Source organism: Vulpes lagopus, chromosome 2, assembly GCF_018345385.1.
Source record: "Vulpes lagopus strain Blue_001 chromosome 2, ASM1834538v1, whole genome shotgun sequence".
Classification (NCBI taxonomy): Eukaryota; Metazoa; Chordata; class Mammalia; order Carnivora; family Canidae; genus Vulpes; species Vulpes lagopus.
In genome coordinates this window covers 160,775,975-160,798,453 of record NC_054825.1, presented here as the reverse complement: position 1 = coordinate 160,798,453, position 22,479 = coordinate 160,775,975, and the positions used below count along the sequence as shown (strand labels likewise).

Here is a 22,479-nt window from a genome sequence, read left to right as displayed (position 1 = left end):
TGGGACCCTGGATCCTAGGACCCTGGTATCATGACCTGAGCCAAAGGCAGACATTCAACCACTGAGCCACCCAGGTGCCCCAATTTTTTCCATTTCTGGCTTTAAGTATAACACTTAGGCCTTTGGCTGAAAAAATAAAAGCATTCTCCTACTCTGTGATACCAGCCCTGCAAATTTCATAGGTACTTAATAAACCACATACTACCAAATATCCTATGAGTAAGTGGAGAAACTACAAGGGAAATTTTAAAAATGTAAGCATTTTGAGCCCGATAAAAGTAAAAATGTGATATATAAAAATCAACGTGACACAGCTAACCTAAACAATTAGAGATAAATGTATAGCTTTAAACAGCTTATTACAAGAATAAAGATATCAATAACCTAAACTTCTATGTTAAAAAAAAAGAGAGAGAGAAAATGAGAACTAACCCTAAGCCAAGGATAAGAAAAATGATAATAAATATTTTAAAAACTTACTGAAATTAGAAAACAAACACACATGCACACACAAAACCAACTAAACCATACAAAAACACTACAAGAAAGACAACTGCAGGCCAATATCTCTGATGATCACACATGCCAAAGACTTCAACAAAATATTAGCAAACTGAATTCAACCATACATTAAAAGGGTCATACATCATGATCAAGTGGAATTTATTCCAGGGATGCAAGGATGGTTCAACTTCAGCAAATCAACCAAAATGATGCACCACATTAACAGAATGAGGGATAAAAATCATATGATCATCTTGGTAGGTATATAAAAAACATTTGACAAAATTCAACAACATTCATTTATGACAAAAACTCTCAACAAAGTGAATAGAGAAGAAATATACCTCAATAGAATAAAGGCCATATATGACAGATTCACAGCTAACATCATACTTAACAGTAAAAAGTTGAAACCTTTTGCTCTAAGATCAGGCACAAGGTAAAGATGCCCACTCCTGCTACTTTTATTCAATTAGTATTGGAAGTCCTAGCCACAGCAAATGGTCAAGAAAAATAAATAAGACACATGCAAATTGGAAAGAAAGTAAAACTGTCACTATTAATAGATAACATACTGCATATAGAAAACCTTAAAACTTCCATCCAAAAACTATTAGAATAAATTCAGTAAATTTGCAGGATACATAATCAATATACAGAAATCTGTTGCATTTGTATACACTAATAACAATCAGAAAAAATTAAGAAAACAATCCCATTTATAACTGCACCAAAAAAAAAAAAGGAAAGAAAAGAAAATACAATAAATTTAACCAAGGAGGTGAAAAGCCTGGACTCTAAAATATATCAAGACACTGAAGAAAGAAATTAAAGACAGCACAAATGGAAATATAATCCACACTTGTGGATTAGAAAAATTAACATTGTTAAAAATGTCCATACTACCCAAAACAATCTACAGATTCAATGCAATCCCTATCAAAATACCAATGGTATTTTTCACAGAACAAATAATCCTAAAATTTGCATGGGACCACAAAGGACCCCAAATAGTCAAAGCAATTTTGGGAAAGAAGAACAAAGTTGGAGATACCATACTCCTAGATTTCAAGCTATATTACTAAGTTATAGTAGTGAAAATAGTATGGTACTGGCACAAAAACATACATAGTAAATGAAACAGTATAGAAATCCCAGAAATAAACCCACACTTAAATGGTCAATTAATCTTTTTTTAAAAAAAGATTTTATGTATTTATTCATGAGAGAGAGAGAGAGAGAGAGAGAGAGAGAGGCAGAGACACAGGCAGAGAGAGAAGCAGGCTCCATGCAGGGAGCCTGATGTGGGACTCGATCCTGGGACTCCAGGGTCACGCCCTGGGCTGAAGGCAGGCGCTAAACCGCTGAGCCACCCAGGGTTCTCCATGGTCAATTAATCTATGACAGAATATAGACTAAAGAAAAGATACCTTATTTAATAAATGGTGTTGGGAAACCTAGACAGCTACATGAAAAAGAATGAAACTGGATCACTTTATTATATCATATAAAAAACTAAACTCAAAATGGGCTAAAGATTTAAATATGAGACCTGAAAGTATAAAACCTCTAAAAGAAAACATAGGCAGTAAGCTCTTTGACATTGGTCTTAGCAATATGTCTTTGGATGTCTTCCTCACATAAGGACAAAACCAAAAATAAACAAAAGGGACAATTAAAAACTTGCACAGCAAAGGAAACCATCATCAACAACAAAAAGGCAATCTACTGAATGGGAGAAGATATTAACATATTATACATCTATTAAGGGGCTAAAATAAAAAATATATGAAGAACTCATAAATTCAATATAAAAATTTGATTTAAAAATGGGCAGAGGACCTGAAGTTCTTTTTCCAAAGATGACTTATAGATGGACAACAGGCACATAAAAAGATGTTCAACATCACCATCAGGGAAATGCAAATCAAAACCACAATGAGCATCACCTGACACCTGTCAGAATAGCTCTTATCACAAAAATAAGAAATAAGCATTGGTGAGGATGTGGAGAAAAGGGAAAAGTTGTGCACTGTTGGTGGGAATGTTAGTTGGTGCAGTCACTATGGAAAACAGTATGAAACTTCCTTTAAAAATTATAAATAGAAATACCATATGAACCAGCGATTCCACTTCTAGGCATTTATCTGAAGAAAGTGAAAGCATTAATTCAAAAAGACATATGCACCCCTATATTTATCACGTTATTTACAATAACCCCAATATGGAGGCCATCAAGAGGTTCAATGATAGGTAAATGGATAAAGATGTAGTATGTGCATGGAGTTACATATCTATCTCTATATATATAAATCTATCTAGTGATCTCCATAAATAGCTAGCTAGCTAACTATAAAGAGGTACAATGAAATATTACTCAGCCATAAAAAGGAACAAAATCTTGCCATTTGTGACTTGGACCTAGACAGTATTATACTAAGTGAAATAAGTCATACAAAGACAAATATCATATGACTTCACTTATATTTGGAATCTAAAATGCAAAATAAATGAACAAATGAAACAGAAACAGGCTCACAGATATCGAGAATGATGGTTGCCAGAGGGATGGGGGTGGGGGTGGGGATAGGTGAAACAGCCAATGAAGATTAAGAGGTATAATCTTCCCATTGTAAATAAATAAGACACAGGGACATAATGTACAGCACAGAGAATACAGTCAATAATATTGTAACAACATTGTATGATGATATATGGTAACAACTTGTGGTGACCATTTTGTAATCTATATGAACACTGAATCAATGTTGTATGTCTCAAAATAGGATATTGTTTATCAATTATTCTTCAATTTTCAAAAATCAATGAAATTTAAAATTACTTCTTTCAAAAGATCAACAAAATTGGCAAAATGCGAAGTAGGCAAGTTAAAGAAAATAACAAAAGCAGGAATGAAGACACTACTGAGGGACGCCTGGGTGGCTTAGTGGTTGGGCATCTGCCTTCAGCTCAGGCCGTGATCCTAGGGTCCTGGGCTTGAGTCCCACATCGGGCTCCTTGCGGGGAGCCTGCTTCTCCCTCTGCCTGTGTCTCTGCCTCTCTCTGTACCTCTCATGAATAAGTGAATGAAATCTTAAAAAAAAAAAAAAAAAAAAAAGACACTACTGACCCTACAAAAATTAAAAGTATCATAAGGGAATATTATAAAAATCTATCCTCTCAAATTAGAAGATTTGGTTGAAATGCAAAAAATCCTTAAAGGACACCAATTATCCAAAATTGACACAAGTAGGAAATCTATATAGGACTATATTAAGCAAATTTTGACTGAAAATTGATTGACGTTTTCCCACAAGAAAATTCTAGGGTCAAGTGCCTTTGCCAAGGAATTCTAGCAAATATTTAAAGAAGTATCACTAATTTTTCAAAAACTCTTCCTTCCATCCTTCCAGAAAATAAAGGAGGAAACACTCCCAAATGTTTCTATGAGGTCAAGTTTCCTCTGATAGCAAAGTCACACAGAGATAGCACAAGAAATCTATGAAACTTAGCTCTTATCAATATAGATGCAAAATACACTAACAAAGTACCAGAAAAGTGACTTGGCAACATACACAAAGGATCATGTGTCATGATCAAGTGGGATTTATCACAGGAATATTAAGTAATGGATTATGCCATATAAATAGCCCCCCCAAAAAAAACCCCACCCCACTCACACAAGTATCTCAATAAATGTTAAAAACGGATAGAGTCTAGAAACGGATCAGCAGAAATACAGTCAACTGATTGTTGAAAGAGAAGCAAAGGCAATTCAGTAGAGAAAGGATAGTCTTTTCACCAAATGGTGCTAGAACTACTAAACATCCTCATGTTTTGTTTTGTTTTTTAGATGATCCAGGGGCAAATGGGTGGCTCAATCAGTTAAGTGTCTGCCTTCAGCTCAGGTCAGGATTTTGGGGTCCTGGGATTGAGCCCCATGTCAGGCTCCCTGTTTATTGGGGAGTCTGTTTCTCCCTTTCCTTTTGCTCTTCCCTCAGTTTGTGCTTTTCTCTCAAACAAAATGTTTTTTAAAAATGATCTAGATAATTTATACTTGCACAAATATTTTCCCAAAATGGATAACAGACCTAAATGCAAAACACAAAACTACCGAACACCTAGACAATAACACTGAACAAAATGCAGGTGACCTTGGATTTGGCCATGTTTTTTTATATACAACACTAAAAACACAATCATTGAGAGAATAACTGGGTGATTTGAACTTGATTAAAATTAAAATTCTGCTCTGCAAAAGATAGTGTTAAAAGAATATGAAAATGGTATTCATATATCATTAGGGAATTTCATTTTTTAAATTTATTTATTCATGAGAGAGAGAGAGAGAGAGAGAAAGACAGACAGACAGAGGCAGAGGGAGAAGCAGGCTCCATGCAGGGAGCCCAATGTGGGCCTTGATCTCGGGACTCCAGGGTCATGCCCTGGGCAGAAGGCAGGCGCTAAACTGCCGAGCCACCCAGGGACCACCAATCATTAAGGAATTTCAAATTAGAGCAACAATGACACACCATTACACACTTATAGGAATGGTCAAATTCCAAAACACTGACACCACCAAATGCTGACGAGGATGTGAAGCAACAGAAACTCTCATTCACTGCTGGTGGGAATGTAAAATGGCACAGGAACTTTCCAAGACAGTTTCTTACCCGGGTGCCTGGGTGGCTCCATTGGTTAAGCATTTGCCTTCGGCTTAGGTCATGCTCCCAGGATAGTGGGAACCCTTTGTAGGGTTCCCTGCTCAGCAGGGTCTGCTTCTTCCTCTCCCTCTGCTCTTCCCACTCCCTCACCCTCTGGACCCTGCTTATTTGTGTTCTGTCTCAAATAAATATCTTTTCAAAAAAAGTTTCTTACAAATCTAAATATACTCTTACTATATGATCCAGTAAATCACATTCCTTGTCTCGTACCCAAGAGATAAAAACTTATATCCACACAAAACCTACATACAAATGTATATTGCAGGTTTATTCATAACTGCTAAACTTGGAAGCAACCAGAATGTTCTTCAGTTGGGGAATAGATAGACAAACTGTGGTGTATCTATATAATGAAATGTTATTAAGTGATAGTTTGCACACAGATCTTCAGAGTAGCTTTATTTTTAACAGCCCCCATGCTGGAAACAATCCAAACATCCACTAATAACTAAATGGATAAAAAACAATTGTGGTATATGCATACAATGAAGTAATACTCAACAATACAAATGAACAACCTATTGATACATGCAACAAGATGAATTAATTTCAAAATAGTTATGGATAGTGAAAAAGGCCGGAGTCCCCACTCCCCAGAATGTATGTATCATATAATTCCATCTATACAAAATTCTAGAAAATGCTTCCTCTTTTTTGTGAATTGTGAGAAAGGGTATTAGAAAGATGGAGATAAAAGGATTATAAAAGGACACAAGGAATCTTTCAATTGTGTTGAATATGTTCATTATCTTGATTGTGGTGATGGTTTCACAGGTATATACACATGCTGAAACGTAACACATTTCACACTTTAATATGTGCAGTTTATTTCATGTCAATCATATCTCAATGAAGTTTTTGTGAACTAAATGTTCCCCATAAAGTCATTTACCATCCCTCTTAGAATGTCACGTCTGCCAACTATTTTGGTTTTACCAGATCCCTCTCTCCACAATTCAGGAGGGTGACCCCTGCCTCAATGTCAGCAAAAACCAGAGCAATGAAATTCATGTCCACTTCAGTCACTAGGAATGCTAGCTGAGTCAGAGAAGCCCTATCATTGTATCTCTCTTTCATCTGTCCTGAGGTTCCTGCCTGTGTAGTGATGGTTACAACATCAACGGCCCAGGGAGGTAGAAAAATCCACAAACCTTAGACATTCCCAGTGGCCTTGGCCACAGAAGATAAAGAGTCTGAAGGTTCTGAGAATTTCTATATTCTCATCCCACAAAAATCATGGACATTTGTAGATGCCTCTGTCAGAGGAGACACTCATCCCCACTCCATTTTCTCAGTGTTTCTGTCCCAATTATTAGCCCCACCTTGCCCTGTAGGCCTTCCAGGCAATGACACCTGCCTATGGGAATCAGGACATCAGGGACTGGCTTCTGTGCAGATCCAAGAGACAGAAATCCCTCAAAAGTGCTGGGGAACATGGAACACTCTCTAGGAACAAGAGACCCAATTCATTTTTCCAGAAGCACTGGAGATTCTCTCACCAATCATGCTCTCCTCAGAAATGAACTTGGGGCTCACAGGAAACCTAGCCTCCTAGGCCACAGGATGAGGCACACAAAGCTCTTCACTCTTTTCTAGCAAGCCTTGGACACAAAGAAAATTAGGCCAGCTAGACTGGGATCTGTTCTGTCACTCTGCTAACCCTTCTGAGGCATATAAAGTTAGTGCAGACAACAGGTGTTCCTCTCTTCATGTTGGAAGAACCCAACTTTTTCTTAATCTATTCCACACAGTGAATAGACAGCCCCCGCCCCTCTACACACACACAAAGTAAAGACTGCCAGAGCAGGCCTGTGTCACCGCACAAATCAGAGCAGCATGGGGCAAGCAGTTTGAAAGATTGGGGATTTATAAGACAACAAATGAGTCATGGTTATTATTTTTACAGCTGACACTGTTCGTGAAGAGAAATCTTGTCTGGAAATCCCCAGCAGACTCCAGTTCAGAATCTCTTGGCCAGGGCTGGATAATGTCCACTCAGAATCCAGTCAAGGGAGTTGGAAGTGAGGATCTCACTGGGCTCAGAACACTCATGATTCCATCCAGAGAACAGGAGAGAGAGCACAGGAGTCTGCCTTCCCTGACCATACTAGAGTAGCTGACACACACTGTGGGACCTTGACAGCTGGGAGCAAGGGGATGGCTTCCGCCATAGGCACGGGCAGTGATAGAACTCTGTCAAAAGCCCTGGAGAGTTCAGAAAGTGCAATGCACCTCATGGAAGCTTCCCACCTATGTGGTACTAATTGGGAATCTCCCCATAATACATGTATGGATGTACAAGGTTCACCTGCTGGGTGATGACTTTCACAAAGGGTAATCACAGAGATGTTCTCTGATGTGAGTCCTATCAGGTTGAACAAGGAGATGAACATTTTCTACATTTGTAAGGCCTTTCTCTAGTGAGAACTTCCTGGTGCTAAACAAGTTTAAGAGATGTAACTAAAGGACCACCAAAACTATTGCATTCATGAGGCTTTTCTCCAGTGTGAACTTTCTGGTGGCGAACAAGATGGGAACTTCTACTGTAGGCTTTCCCACATTCACTGCACACATAAGGCTTTTCTCCAGTGTGAACCCGCTGATGTAGAATGAGGCTAGAGTTTCGGCTAAAGAATTTCCCACACTCACTGCATTCATAAGGTCTTGCTCCAGTGTGAACTTTCTTGTGTTGAACAAGGTGGGAGCTACTAATGTAGGCTTTTCCACATTCACTGCACACATAAGGCCTTGCTCCGGTGTGAACCCTCTGGTGTAGAATGAGGCTGGAATTGTGGCTAAAGCATTTTCCACATTCACTGCACTCATAAGGCTTCGCTCCAGTGTGAATCCTCTGGTGTACAATGAGGTTGGAGCTATGGCTAAAAAATTTTCCACATTCACCACACTCATAAGGCCTTTCTCCAGTGTGGATTTTCTGGTGCTGCACAAGTGTGTCTTTACGGCTGAAGGCTTTCCCACACTCACTGCATTCATAAGGCCTTGCTCCAGTGTGAATTATCTGGTGCTGAACAAGTGTGTCTTTGCAGCTGAAAGCTTTCCCACATTTGCTGCACACGTAAGACCTTGCTCCTGTGTGGACTCTCCGATGTTTAATGAGGCTGGAGTTATGGCTAAAAAACTTTCCACATTCAATGCATTCATAAGGCCTTGCCCCTGTGTGAATTCTCCAGTGCTCAATAAGGTGGGAGCTTTGGCTAAAGAATTTTCCACACTCACTACACTCGTAAGGCCTTTCTCCAGTGTGAAATCTCTGGTGCTGCACAAGTGTATCTTTACGGCTGAAGGCTTTTCCACATTCACTGCACTTATAAGGCCTTTCACCAGTGTGAATTCTCTGGTGCTGAACAAGGTGGGAACTTCTGCTGTAGGCTTTTCCACATTCACTGCAGTCATAAGACCTTTCTCCAGTGTGAACTCTCTGGTGCTGAACAAGTGTGTCTTTGCGGCTGAAGGCTTTTCCGCATTCGCTGCATGTGTAATGTCTTTTTCCAGTGTGAAATTTCTGGTGCGTTTTTAAGTGAGACAGGTGAATGAAGGCCTTTCCACACTCTTTACACACATGTGATGTCTCTCCACTGTGAATTTTTCTGTGATTAATGAGAGCTGATTTCTCATTGGACATATTTCCACATGGTGTGCACCTAAAGGGTCTTACTTCAGTACAACTTACCTGGTTGCCAAGGAGAGTGAAGGTGTTCAGGAAGGTGTTCCCATTGTCAGTGCAACTGAAAAGCACCAGTCCATCGTGGTCTCCCTGGGGTTGGCCAAGACTAGTGCTGTGTGGGAAAGACTCGGTGAACTCAGTCCTTTTGTATGGAATCATCCCACTGACAGATGACTGGCAATGGAAGAGGCCAGAGCTATCTAGCAAGTCCATCCCTTCCTCCCTGCAAGTAAAGGGTCTCCCTAACATGTGGAATTCACAGCTCTTCACGTACGAGGTCCCACCAGCAGCCCCTCTGAAGAGATCCTTTCCACTATACCGCTTTTGGTGTTGGTAAAAGTTTGCACTGAACAAGAATCCTCTCCTACATGGGCCACGTGTGTACAGCTTCTGCAAGGGGTGTGATCCCTGGTGTTTGGCCAAGTGCAAAATATCTTTTACAAGTGGGTCACACACCTCACACAGGTGGGCTTTTGGGATAAATGCACCTGACTTGGAAGTCCTGAGCTGCGACCCTCCTACAGAAACACTCTGCTCAGAAGGTGTCTCCTCATTATCTGCTTCACGCCAACAATCTGAAAGCAAAAAGATGCTGGTGAGGTAAATGTTGACTCTGGTAGACAGCAGCAGCCCAATCTTGTGTGTGAGAAACCCCAAAGAATGAGGGCATTGGCTTGCTGGTGGGACAAGGGAGCCAGGATCAGGGTGAGAAAAGGCCCACTCTTGGTCCTGGACCTCTTAAGGTCACAGTAAGGAGAAACGATGAGGAGGCACAATTGTGGTACATGGTAGAGGGCACAGAGAAGTTTCCAGCTTGCTCCTCCATTGAATAGGGCCTTGGCTGCTGAGCTCTCTACAGAAAAATGTGTCCAGGCCCAGGAAAATCTGACTGTGAATAAGTAGCTGGTTCTTAAGGATTATTTTAGGAAATATGCATGACTCATTGCACGTTAAAGTAGCCAGCATTGCAGAGTATTGCAGAGGGAGAAGAGAAAAATGAATGAGATAAAGACGCCAAAGAAGGAAGGAAACAGCCAAGGGATGGAAGACAGAAAAGAAGTGACAAATGGACAAAGTACCAAAAATAGGGAAGTAAAGGTAGAAATGAAGTATCATTACAGGCCCTGGCAAACACTAGTGAACACAAAGTAGGCTAAAAGTATGATCTGAACCCAGCACTAACATGACGATCCTCCAGCTCCCTCTCTGGGCCTCTCTCACTGTGGCTGGATCAGGTCTGCCCCGTCAGATACCCAAGGCTTCCTGCCCCTCTCCAAGTGAGCCACTACATGGGATCTGGAAGATAAAGCTATAAAGAAAACTCTGGGCAGACGAGTGGCCTAGGCAGACCCACCCCACAGAGAAGAAAATGAAATGTTAAAAAACAGAACCCCGAAGGAAGATTTAGCAGAACAGGCCTGAGGGCAGACCTGGGACACTGAGCTGCCGTGGATCTAGACAGTTACCTGGCCAAGGAGTGCACAAGCCATGCTGAACCTGCTGAACAGAATGAAAAGGCCCTGAGCCCCTAGCCCATTTCCAGCAAGGCTCTGGGCAGCGAGTGCTGGAACTGCTCAGCAAGGGAGGGGATGCTGCACACAGCCCAGCCCTGGCACCCATAGCACCTCCTCTGGGCACCAGAGGAGGGAGGGAGAAGAGTCACTGAGCTAGCTGGACAAAAAGAGCGGCCTCTGGGACACAGGGCAATAACCAAACCAAGGGCCACAGGAGTGAGTGGGAGGGCCTGGGGAAGGCAGCCTCTGAGAAGGCCTGGGAATATCTGACTCCCAGCGTTCTCACCCTTGTGTAAGCCTCTTCCTTTGCCTGTAGGCATGGCCTGGCTCATTTCTAAGGATAATGGGATAATGGATGTCACTTTCAAGGTCAGGTTAGGAAAGGACTGGATTCCATCCTGGACATTCTCTCTCACTCACTTGCTCAGAGAGAAGCAGCATCCATGTTAGGAGGTACACTACAGAAAGGGCAACATGACAAGGAACCAAGGGAGGCCACTGGCCAACAGCCAGAGAGGGACTATTTGTCACAGTTCAACAAGCCACAAGAAACAAAATCTTGCAAACAACCACACAAGTGCATTTGTAAGTGGACTCTTCCTGAGATTGGCCTTCAGATGAGAACACAGCCCTGACTAAAACCTCATGAGAGCACATGAGTAAGCTGTGACCAGGTTCCTGATGCACTGAAATTGAAATAATATTTTTTTTTTACTGTTTTAAGCCACTGAATTGGGGCATAATCTGCCATATACCAATAGATAAAACAGAGACTTACCCAGTGAGGCCACCAGTGCAAAGTTCTCCAGCATCACATCACGGTACAGAAGTCTCTGAGCTTCCTCAAGGAGCTCCCACTCTTCCCGGGAGAAGTACACGAACACATCCTCGAAGGTCACATGGTCCTGTTATGATGGCGGACAGCTGAACCCATAGGCAACAGGAATCCCCAGTCTTTTTTTTTTTTTTTTTTTTAGATTTTATTTATTTATTTATTCATGACAGACCGGGCGGGGGGGGGGGCGGGCAGGCAGAGACACAGGCAGAGGGAGAAGCAGGCTCCATGCAGGGAACCCGATGTGGGACTCGATCTTGGGTCCCCAGGATCACATCCTGGGCCAAAGGCAGCGCTAAACCTCTAGGCCACTGAGGCTGCCCAAGAATCCCAGTCTATGCATGCATGCAGCCACCGCTGGTCCCTCTCCTCTCAGCCTCCTAGCTCAGAGGAGACACTAGGACACCACTAGCGCCTGCTCTCTCCTCATGTCTCTCTGAGTGCAGCCCAGAGCCAGGTAGGTGGGCAGATAGATACTATGTAATCTATGGGTCGGCCATGAAGGGCACCAAAGGCTCTCCTGCTGTCCTTCACACCATGCTTCCCCGAAGATACAACCTTAAGAGCATTAGATCACACTTCCCCCAACATGTATTTTATTCTTTGAACCACTCCCTTTTCCCATTTGGAACTGCCACTGCCACTAACAAATTTCTGGTCCATAACATATGCACCTATAGGGCACCCCCACGCCAAAATGCCACTCTGCACGTGGTGTCCAAAAAGTGCACATATATCATTGTGACAGGCACCACTGTCACCAGTGCCTAAGCAAGAGACCCAGTTCATAGTCCCAAGTTTCAACTTTCTTGTTATTATTTTTTAAGATTTTATTTATTTATTTATTAGAGAGCAAGAACAAGAGAGATTACAGAGGGAGAGGGAGAAGCAGACTCCCCAGCGAGCAGAGAGCCCGACGTGTGGCTCAATCCCAGAACCCCAAGATCATGACCGGGGCAGAAGGCAGACACTCAACCAATCGAGCCACCCAGGTATCCCTCAACTTTCTTGTTTTTCACTGCATTGCCATCATGACCTGGAGATACTCTCTCCTAAATGTAACCCACAGCTCTACCCCATTTCACATACTGGCCATCACCTTTTGAACTTCTGAAACTCATACCCCTCCCAGAACTAAAAACCTGCACCCACCTTGATGTCTCAACTAAGGAGTCTCTAGACTTCTTAAAACTCAACGTGAGGAAAGCCTAATCCCCAATGTAACTACAGAAAATTACTCTATCAGCTTCCCAACCAGGTAAAGAAAACAAAAGAAAACAAAACAAAACAAAACCCTCTAGGGTCACCCACAACTCATCCGTTTCTCTCATTCACCCTTCACATCAGAAAATCTGGCCACCCTGCTTATAAAACAGATATAAAATCCACCAATGTCTCTCACTTCCACAGCCACTTCTCTGGGCCAGTTACCATCAACACTCACAGACAACTGCAGTAGGTTCCCCACTCATGTCCACGCTCTGTTTTCAACTAGAGAGCAGCTCAAGGGAATCCATTAAATCTTAGTCAGGTCACCTTTCTCTTCTGTTCCAAACCTCCCATGTCTTTCACTACCCTCAAATTGAGGTCCAGCTCCTCAGCCTGCCATTCCGGACTCCTGACCCTGCTCCCAACAGACAAGTAAGATCTGTGGTTCCTTGAGGACTCCCAACACAATCTTACCTGCCAGCATTTGCACAACGTTGTCCCTGGGCCCAATATACCCTTCAATCTTTATCCTATTGGCTATTAACTCCTTGCCAGGACTCAGAATGCTCGGTTAGAAATACCACCCACTTACGGTCCCCAGAGTAAAATGCAGATAGAGAAACAAGTAGAGTCTCCCAGAATATCGTATTACTATGTCTCATCAGAAAACCCAGTGGGTCCTACTTTATTTATTTATTTTTAAAGATTTTATTTATTTAGTCATGAGAGATATTGAGAGGCAGACACATAGGCAGAAGGAGAAGCAGACTCCCTGTAGAGAGCGTAATGGGGGGCTGGATCCCAGAATCCCACCCTGAGCCGAAAGCCGACACTCAACCACTGAGCCTCCCAGGCGTCCCAAGTGGGCCTTATTTTAAAAGCCAGATACTGAACTCATACACTATCCTGACCCCCACTGCCACCACTCTGGTCCACCTACCATCAACACTCACCTGGTTTACTGAGGTAAATTCCATTCTGGTCTCCCTACCCACCGCCATACCCCCCAATCTTTCCACTCTGCAGCCCCACGGAGTCTGTTAACACCTAAGTCAGATCATCTCCCTTCTTTGTTTCAAACCTTCCACGACTCCCACAACCATCAGAACATAAGCCCAGCTCTTCAGGCTGCCATTCCAGGCCTGACCCCTGACCACCTGCTCTCTGTTCTCACCAAGTGATGTAACAGGCACCTACCTACTGCTCCTGGAACACGAATTCATTCCCACCTCCAAGTATGTCTACTAGCTGGCTCCTGCATCTCGGAAACCCTTGCACACCTCATCCCAGGGATGCTGGAACCCGGAACCTCACCGCAGATGCTTCGGGAGTGACCGCCCTCCGCTGCCCTTACATTCAGGAGAAGGGAACGTTAAAGGCAAAGTGAGGAGGGTCCTTGGACACGCCACCCCCTCTATCTGGGTCGGCGAGGGCCTGAGGGACCCTCTGCTCACCTGAGCCCGGTACATCAGCGCCGGGACAGCCATGGGATCCTGTAAGCAGAACCAGGTCGTGAAAGGCGGGCAAACCCGGCGGGTCCTGCGGGCTCAGCGGGAACCAAACCTCCGTGAGGCGGGGAGACCTCGGCCGACCGGCGCGCTCCGAGCCCGTCTCCCCCGCGTGAAAGCGAGCCCAGGCTCAGGGCGCGGCGGCCGGGGACGGACGAGGACGGCGCGGGGCTGCTAAGACCTCGGGAGGGGCGTTGCCCCGGAGTACACCTCCGCGCAAGGTCGCCCGTCCCACGACAGGGCTCATGGAGGCCAGCAAAAGTGCGTGTTTTACCGTCCTTCCCTGCCCGGTTCCAGAGAGCCACATGGGAAGCGTACCACCCCAGTCCCCGAGGCTCTGCCGCCGGCGCGGAGAGCCCCGGCACAGGCAAAATACGTCACGATGGCGACGCCGGAAGTCCCACCTCTGCCGCCAAGGCAGCGGGAGACGCCTTGTTCCGGGCTGTCATTGGCACGACGCCAAGGCAGTGGGCACAGATTTCTGGGTAATGTAGTTGGTGCCCTGCATCGAACTAGGCAATAGGCATCATTCCGGGTTTTCTTGAGAACAGCAAAGTGGCTCCGGCGGAGGCTGCGGGGAGGAGAAACATGGGAGAAATATGGTCCAGTAGTGCCAAATCTCCTCTTACACTGACACACCCATATTTCTTTGGTCACCTGGGACAAAGCCCATCCTCAGAGGTCTCCAGCACGTGATCCAGTCTTTAATCCTGGGGGAGCTACTTCACCTCTCAGCTCTGAGGACTAAGTTGTTTTTTTGTTTGTAAGATTTTATTTATGAAAGACACACAGAGGCAGAGACATAGGCAGAGGGAGAAGCAGGCTCCCTATGGGGAGCATGATGCGGGACTCAATCCCAGAACCCGGAATAAGGACTTGAGCGGAAGGCAGATGCGTAACCACTGGGCTACCCAGGTGCCCAAGGGACTGAGATTTAAATTGAATGGTGAATATGCCTCGTTGGTGGGGCCTTTGTGTGGTATTGTTATATATTCCTCTAATTCCTTGATTCCCAAATTTAACCCCCTGACCTGACAGTATCATCATCACCTGTAAACTCTCTGGCCCAACCTACACCTCCTGACAGATAAAACCTGTGGGAGGGGCCCTAGCTTAAGCTTGAGAACTGGAACTCTCTTGAAAAGTCATGACCGTCTTCCTTCCCCCAAAATTTAATAACTAAAATGGGAAAACAGTACAACCTACTTCATGGGAAATGAAATGATAAATGCTTAACACAGAGCCTAGTGCTAAATACTTACAAGCTGTTATTGTTACTATTCATCATCATCACCAGTTTCTCACATGTACTGCTGTAGGAGGATGTCAGGGACCTCTCTTTGCCGAATCACTAATGATATTTGTTAAAACACAACATATAACCATTGTGACTCAGCAAGTAGCATCATGAGGGTTAGAATTTTTGCATTAAACACATGTGCATACCATTAGGTGCATTTAATTAAAAAAAAAGACATCCTATACAAGAAGGTTTCATAAAGCACAGGTAGGTCTATTGTCCAAGGGACACATCCCTACAGCCCATATGATTCAAAACATAGGACTATCAAGACTAATTGATCTTAGCCTTAAGTGGGTGTGGACTTAATATGGTTTCATATCGTTGACCTTATCAGGTCAACCAAATCAGTTGTTTTGCTAGCAAAAATGGGTTTATTCTAGAATAGCAGAGAATTGCAATTCAGGACAGGTAAGTTATGACAAAAACCATAGACTAGTTTAACAAAGGAAAAACAATTGTTCTGTGGAGAAGAAAGAGCAACTTGGTAAGTATTGTTTTGAATGGAAGTCCATTGGAGAAAAGCAAGAATTCAGGGTGATGATGATTTCTCTTTGGTTAAGTTGCTGGGGTGGTCGATTTATTGTAGGAGATGAAATGTACATCTTTTCCTGTCCAGGCTTGTAATTGATGATTCTTCCCTGTTGAAGATTCTTCTCTTGACCTCTGTAATTGGTGATTCTTGACTTCCAGTGGTACTGCGTGAGAGCTCCCCCTTCTGGCTTCCCAATTCTATTATAGTGACATTTTCTTTTACTAATTTTCACATTTCCCCCTTTTGACCAAGATCTTTACCTGAAAATATCGCTAATCATTTCTAATTGTTGGCCTTTTGTCCCTTGATGTCAGGAAGGACCTTTCCTGGATATCATGTCTCACGTTGGAGAACTCTAGGTCTGTAAATAGCCAACCAAAAAATATTTATCCGCACTAATTCTGACTTGAGGAAGAAAATTTCTCCCTATGGAGCCCATCCTGGAGTTATGTATACTTCCTGGAAGTCCCTGCTTTAAAAGGCCATGAAAGCAGAATAGTGCAAGAACATACTGAAAGAATTAACCAAGTGCATTTGGGAAGAGAGTGCAGATATAAACATAATGCAACAGCTGATGGACTTTTTGTAAAACAGTCCATCAAAAACTTCAAAACGTTTTTAAACAGTATTGTTATCTCAAAAGAACTGTTTGGAACCAAATGCATTATCAGCAATACAGTCTTAAAGTTTTAAATTCAGAAACCATGAATTTGGCTGAGAATCCAGAGTCAGTTAATAGTCCAGATTAAAAGAAGGAAGGAAGGAAGGAAGGAAGGAAGGAAGGAAGGAAGGAAGGAAGGAAGGAAGGAAGGAAGAAAGGAACGAAGGAAGGAACGAAGGAAGGAACGAAGGAAGGAAGGAAGGAGGAAGGAAGAGCTGTAAATCTTGAACTTTTTAATATACCTTGTCCAAACATCTTAGGAAACAAGTCTTGTCAGATGTCATCTGCTTCAATCCCAGGAAATCTTTACTTTCAGGTCACCCAGCAGATGGCAGGTCCAGTCAGAGTTTGGTGCTTTCTTTAGATGTATTACATGAATTTAAAAGGAGTCTATTCCCTGGAGTTTGGCAGCACAAGTGTTGTGGGGCCTTCCTGGTGAGTCTTTCTGGAGGAATCCTTTCCAGTAGATGAAATCTTCAGGTTGCAAAGTGTGATGCTTAGGGTCTCCATCTCCCAGGAGTGCATTGTGAAAATGTTGCTCTACTGAAGCATGGAATTTTTAATAGAAACAATTGGGCCTTATAATATTTAATTATATCTGTGGGTCAAAGGAAACAGGGGCCAAGATGTTCTATGGTATCTCAAAGGGGGAGAGTCTATGTGGGAGGAATCTGAGATTTAGAAGGATCAATGGCAATATTTTTGGTCAAGGTATGTAGAGGATCATTACACATTTTACCAATAGATTCTTAACAGTGCCATTAATGTGTTCAACTAACCCTGAGGACTGAGGATGGTACGCACAATTATTATAAAATCATCCAAACAGAACAAAACTGTTGAAGCACCTGACTGGTAAAATGGGTTACTCAACCACTATGATGTTTGAGAGGTGTTTCTCAGGTAGGGATAATCTTTTCTAAGAGAGCCACAGAAGAAGTGGCCTGTCTACAAGGGGAAATTTTGGTACAGTAGAGAAAATATATAAACCATCACTAAAATATATTTATATCCACGAGACAGGGAAAGCTGTATGAAATTCATTTGCCAAAAAAATAATAAAATAAATAAATAAATAATAATTTCATTTGCCAAACCTTGAATGGTTTATTGGGCAGCTCAAAGTGTCTGGGAGTGATTTGCTCAGGTTTCCTTTCCCTTTGGACAAGCAGGACAAGTGAATTGTTATTTTTTGTGGCTTTATTAATATTTTCTCACCAATATTGGTTCATCAAAACAATCATTTTTGTCAGTAGATGAATGGTTGTACATTAGCAAATAGTGGGAATTTTAGAATTTCTGGTAGGGCTGTACTGTCATTTTGTCCAAATAATAATTCTCTCTTCTTATCAAATCAGTAATTATTAGTATTCCAATATTTTTTTCCTTTTTTTGGAGCCAATTGTTGGGTGTCTCTGGCCAGTTTTTCCAAATTATCATCTGGGAGAACATCCCTTTGGACTGGACAGAGGTTTGGCTATTGAGTCTCCCTCCTTGAGAGCACCATTTGGCAGAAGTATGAGTGAGGTGGATTCCTTTTGCCTCCAGGGAGTCAAATGTGGAATGCCCAGGAAGCTTAATAACAGCCAGAGCAGCCGGCCTGTTGATATAAAGTGGCCAAAGGTAAAGGTGCTGCCTCATTGACTTCAAAACAAATTGCAGTGGCATACCCAGCATGATATTTACTATTTTCACCCTTTAAATATGAATCATTTGTAAGCTACAAAAAGTCTGTGGCAGAAGAGTTTCCTGTAAATTATTATGAGGAGTCAAAAGAGGTGATCTGTTGAAGTTAAGCAGTGTGAGGGGTTTCATCCATGAAGGAGGGGAGAAGGGTGGCAGGATTAAGGCTATTACAACAAGAAAGAGTTACATGAGAGGCAGTTAACAGGAGGAAAGGTGACTGGCTGAAAGGTGTTGCATATGAAGAGAACTTGGGAGGGCTGCTTCTGCGTGGGATACAGGATGGTGAAGGGGGACCCCATGACTATTTTTGCAGTGGCCTTAACTAAAAGGGTAATGGATGGAATGGCTTTGAGGGAAGGGAGATATATCCTAGCCACAGGGTCTAATTGTTGGCTATAATACCCTATGGAGTGATGATGGTCCTCAAGTTTTTGGGTGAGCATTCTAAGGGCATTACCTTCCCTCACACATACAAAGAGGGAAAAGACAAGTTGATAATAAGGTTGTCCCCCAAAGACTTTTCTTTAAAGTCCCAAGAGCTATGTCACTCTGACCTTTCCAAATAATAGGGTTAGGTTTGAAAAAGTTGAGCCATAAGAAAGAAGTTTGGAATCCAAATTTGGTAGCAGCCAGCTAGTCCAAGAAAACCTTTTAATTGACACTTCATTTCAGGTTCAGGGAATTTCAGGATGCCATGAAACCTACCTGAATCCAAATGTAGTCGTGATTCTGAGATCAGGTGCCCTAGGTATTAAACCTGAGTTTGAGCACATTGCAATTTTTCTTTGGAGACTTTATGTTCCTGTAAGGCCAAAAGTTTTTACAGTTGGAGGCTCTGAAGAGGCTTAAGAAGGAAAGCAAAGAAGAAAATGATCTATGTGTATTGTAACAAAGTAGAGCCTGCAGAAAACTTTATATCACCCAAATCAGCTTTTAATATTTGTGGAATGTAAGAATGACTCTGTGAAACCCTGGAATATTGCTGTCCAGGTGGATTGCCATTCTTCCCAAGTGAAGGCAAAAGGCTATCCTTAGCAACTGGAATACTAAAACTGTACTACAAAGGTCAATTACAGTGAAAAATTTGTTTTCAGTGGGATTGGACGTCAATAGTGTATATGGGTTAGGAACAACAAAGTGCCAAATGTTGCTCAGAGGTCCTCGAAAAACCTCCATCCCCAGCCACTGAGTTTTCTCACAGGTAAAACAGGTGTTACAGGGACCAGTGTAGGGAGATAATGAAGCTGTAACCCTTATGATCATCTGTTATGCCTCAAAGAGCTTCTTTATATGATATTGATTAACCCAGGGGGGAGGTTTTGAGGGAATTCTTTGAATTCTGATGGGAAGTACACTGTGGATTCTGCCAGTATCAGTTGAATATTTTGCCCAGAAGGAGGATGATAGCTGATCCAATAGGGATAAATGATCGGTGTCCCCAGACTAAAATGCTAGTAGAAATGGAGCAAATAAAAGATATCAAAGGGTCATTTAATTAGCCTGGTTGGCTATTTTGATTACCTGGTTGGCTACTGTCAAATTCTAGAATTATTTTTCCCTTTGGGGAGAAGGAAATTCCAGCATGATATCTTTTCTAAAAAATCTCAGCTGCATAAATGAAGAGGGATGGAGGAACTAGGGAGAAAAGTGTATCTCTCAAAGGGAATAGACAAAAGGGAATAGGTTCAGAGACAGAAACCTATTGAGGTTTATTAGAGACCCCCACTCTCTGAACTGTTTTAGTATGCCAACACAGGGGCTCCTTTATAACAAAGGGGTTGAGCACCATGAGTGAAGCTCTAGTGTCAATAAGACACAGAAAGATTCATTTCCAACCTGGAGAGTGATTTCTCCAAACTGATTAGAGGGAAAATTGGGAAGAGACCTCCGTGGCTCCTCTGAGCCCACTGCTGGGAATTAGAACATTGGAAGGGTCGGCTAGGAGGTTGAAGGTGCCTGGAGCACTTAATTTTATAAGAACCTTTTACCTAATCTCCTGGCTTTTGCAATAATGGCAGAGACCATGAGGACTGTGATTTTGTTTAGGAGCTGCATTTGTGTGAGATGAAGACTGATATCCAGCAGCTGAAGGCCACCATATCTGGTTCTCTTCCTTATCAAGACACCATCTTCCCATCATCTGGATCTGCAGCTCCCAAGGAAGCAATAATCCTGGGGAACTATGAAAACTGGAATCACTGAGGCCCAAGGAGGGAACTCCAGTAAGGAGCACAAATGAAAAGATAAAACAAAGAAACCTTTTTACAATCACTCCTGCCCATATTCCATTGGCCAAAATTTATTTACATGGTCCCAAATTAAGTGTAAGGAAAGTGAGGATATGCCTGTCCTCTTGGGTGTCCAAAATAATAGTACTGGTGAACACCTAGACATACAATCCATCAATTTGATTACCAACACCCATTTTATCATTCATCATCTACATTCTACCCTTTTACACCCTTGCTGATACGACAACCAAAACATCATCCATTCACTGACTGCATCTCAAAGTTAGGTTCACTGGGTGAAGTCTTAGGCAACTCAGGTCCAAATACTGTTTCTCCATTATATACACATGTCTTCAGTCACACCCATTATAGTTATCTGTCCAGAACACAGTAAAAGGACATATTGAAACTGTGGAAGAAATAACCACAACCAGTTTTCTATATACAATGAATGCATCTTCGAATTTTTTTTATACAATGTAAAACAAGATTATGTGAGACCAAAAATGAGGAATTTAATGGAAAAAAATAACAGAAATGACGCTTTAAAGATTCTATTTAAGGGGATCCTGGAAAAAATAAAATAAATTTTAAAAAGGGGGCTCCTGGGTGACTCAGTCAGTTGAGCAGTTGACTCTTTATTTTGGCTCAGGTTCTGATCTCAGGATCCTGAGATTGAGCCCCAGAACCAGGCTCCTTGCTCAGTGAGGAGTCTGCTTATAGATTCTCTCTCTCTGCTTCTGCCCCCCATCTTCTCTCTCTCATAAATAAATAAATAAATAAATAAATAAATAAATAAATAAATAAAATCTTTAAAGATTCTATTTAAGGTTGAAGGAAAGTGATCCCAAGTGAATGGTCTGTGATGGTAGGAGGTATGAGGATTTGTGAGAGTCGTGTGTTTATTGATTAATACAACCATTCATTATCTGTGTAAAACATAAATATTTCCTTTTTGGAGACAGAATGATGGAATTACCATGTATATGCTCAATACCATGTAAACTGAGAGTGGCTAATTAATTTTAAATCTCATATTTTTCAAGAAAGCAAAGATAGTACCTATATTCTATTGTGTTAAAGAAGTATGTTATCATTTTCAGCCTAAGTACTAATAAACAGAATCAGTGTGTACACCTTACAAATTTGAAGGAAAAATTGAAATGTAAAGAAATAACAAAGTTTTTAAAAGGAAATGTACAGAATAAGTGAGGCAAAGAAAAGCACAAATATCCACAGAGAATGTATTTAAACCCAAATATGTACCAACCATCTCATGAAATGAGTATGGAATAAATGCTTAGATCTGAAGTCAGTAATTTTTTATATTCCTTGAAAGCTTTATTTATTTATTTGGGGGGCGGTGCAGAGGGAGAGGGAGAGAATCTCAAGCAGACTCTGCTTGGAGCACGAAGCCCAAAATGGGGCTTGATCTCATGACCCCAAGACCACGACCTCAGCCAAAATCAAGAGTCAGCTGCTCAACTGACTGAGTCACCCAGGCACCCCAGTAATTTTTATTGATTAAAAATGTCCAACCATAGCATTGACACAAGGGACACATCTAAAATATAACATACAGGGATCCCTGGGTGGCGCAGCGGTTTGGCGCCTGCCTTTGGCCCAGGGCGCGATCCTGGAGACCCGGGATCGAATCCCACATCAGGCTCCCGGTGCATGGAGCCTGCTTCTTCCTCCGCCTGTGTCTCTGCCTCTCTCTCTCTCTCTCTGTGACTATCATAAAAAATAAAAAATAAATAAAAATAAAATAAAATATAACATACAGAAATGTATAAAACAGGTCTTGAAAAACATACCTGTTATAATTATTTAAAAATATCATATGTGAAACATGTATGTGTATCAGGAAAAAATAATTTGAAGGGAGAAAGCATCACCAAGAAGGTATAATAAAATATGTATGTAATTTGTAACTCAAATTATATAAAGCAACAGTTTCAGAATAACAAGGCTAAAGATACCAGTTCATGAATATATCAAGCATTTTTATATCAGCCATCACAGAAATTTTTTTTGCCAAATAATGAAATCCCCATATATTATTTAGAGATGTGTTTAATGAAATT

General features: G+C 42.0%; 1 protein-coding gene across 3 annotated transcripts; it reads right to left on the bottom strand.

Moving 5' to 3' along the window:
- Positions 1-4,888: 4,888 nt before the first annotated feature.
- On the bottom strand, positions 4,889-14,339 carry ZNF304 (zinc finger protein 304). Of its 3 annotated transcripts, none has more exons than XM_041743715.1 (4): positions 13,926-14,339; positions 13,669-13,820; positions 11,206-11,332; positions 4,889-9,488 (listed from the first exon to the last, which is right to left on the bottom strand). In XM_041743715.1, exons 3-4 carry the CDS (start codon positions 11,237-11,239, stop codon positions 7,666-7,668), a joined length of 1,857 nt encoding a protein of 618 aa, XP_041599649.1. In that variant the 5' UTR covers positions 11,240-11,332; positions 13,669-13,820; positions 13,926-14,339; the 3' UTR covers positions 4,889-7,665. The 3 variants fall into 3 exon arrangements, with proteins under 3 accessions (XP_041599649.1, XP_041599650.1, XP_041599648.1); XM_041743716.1 differs by having other exon boundaries at positions 13,669-13,815; XM_041743714.1 differs by lacking the exon at positions 13,669-13,820.
- Between the last annotated feature and the right edge of the window lie 8,140 nt (positions 14,340-22,479).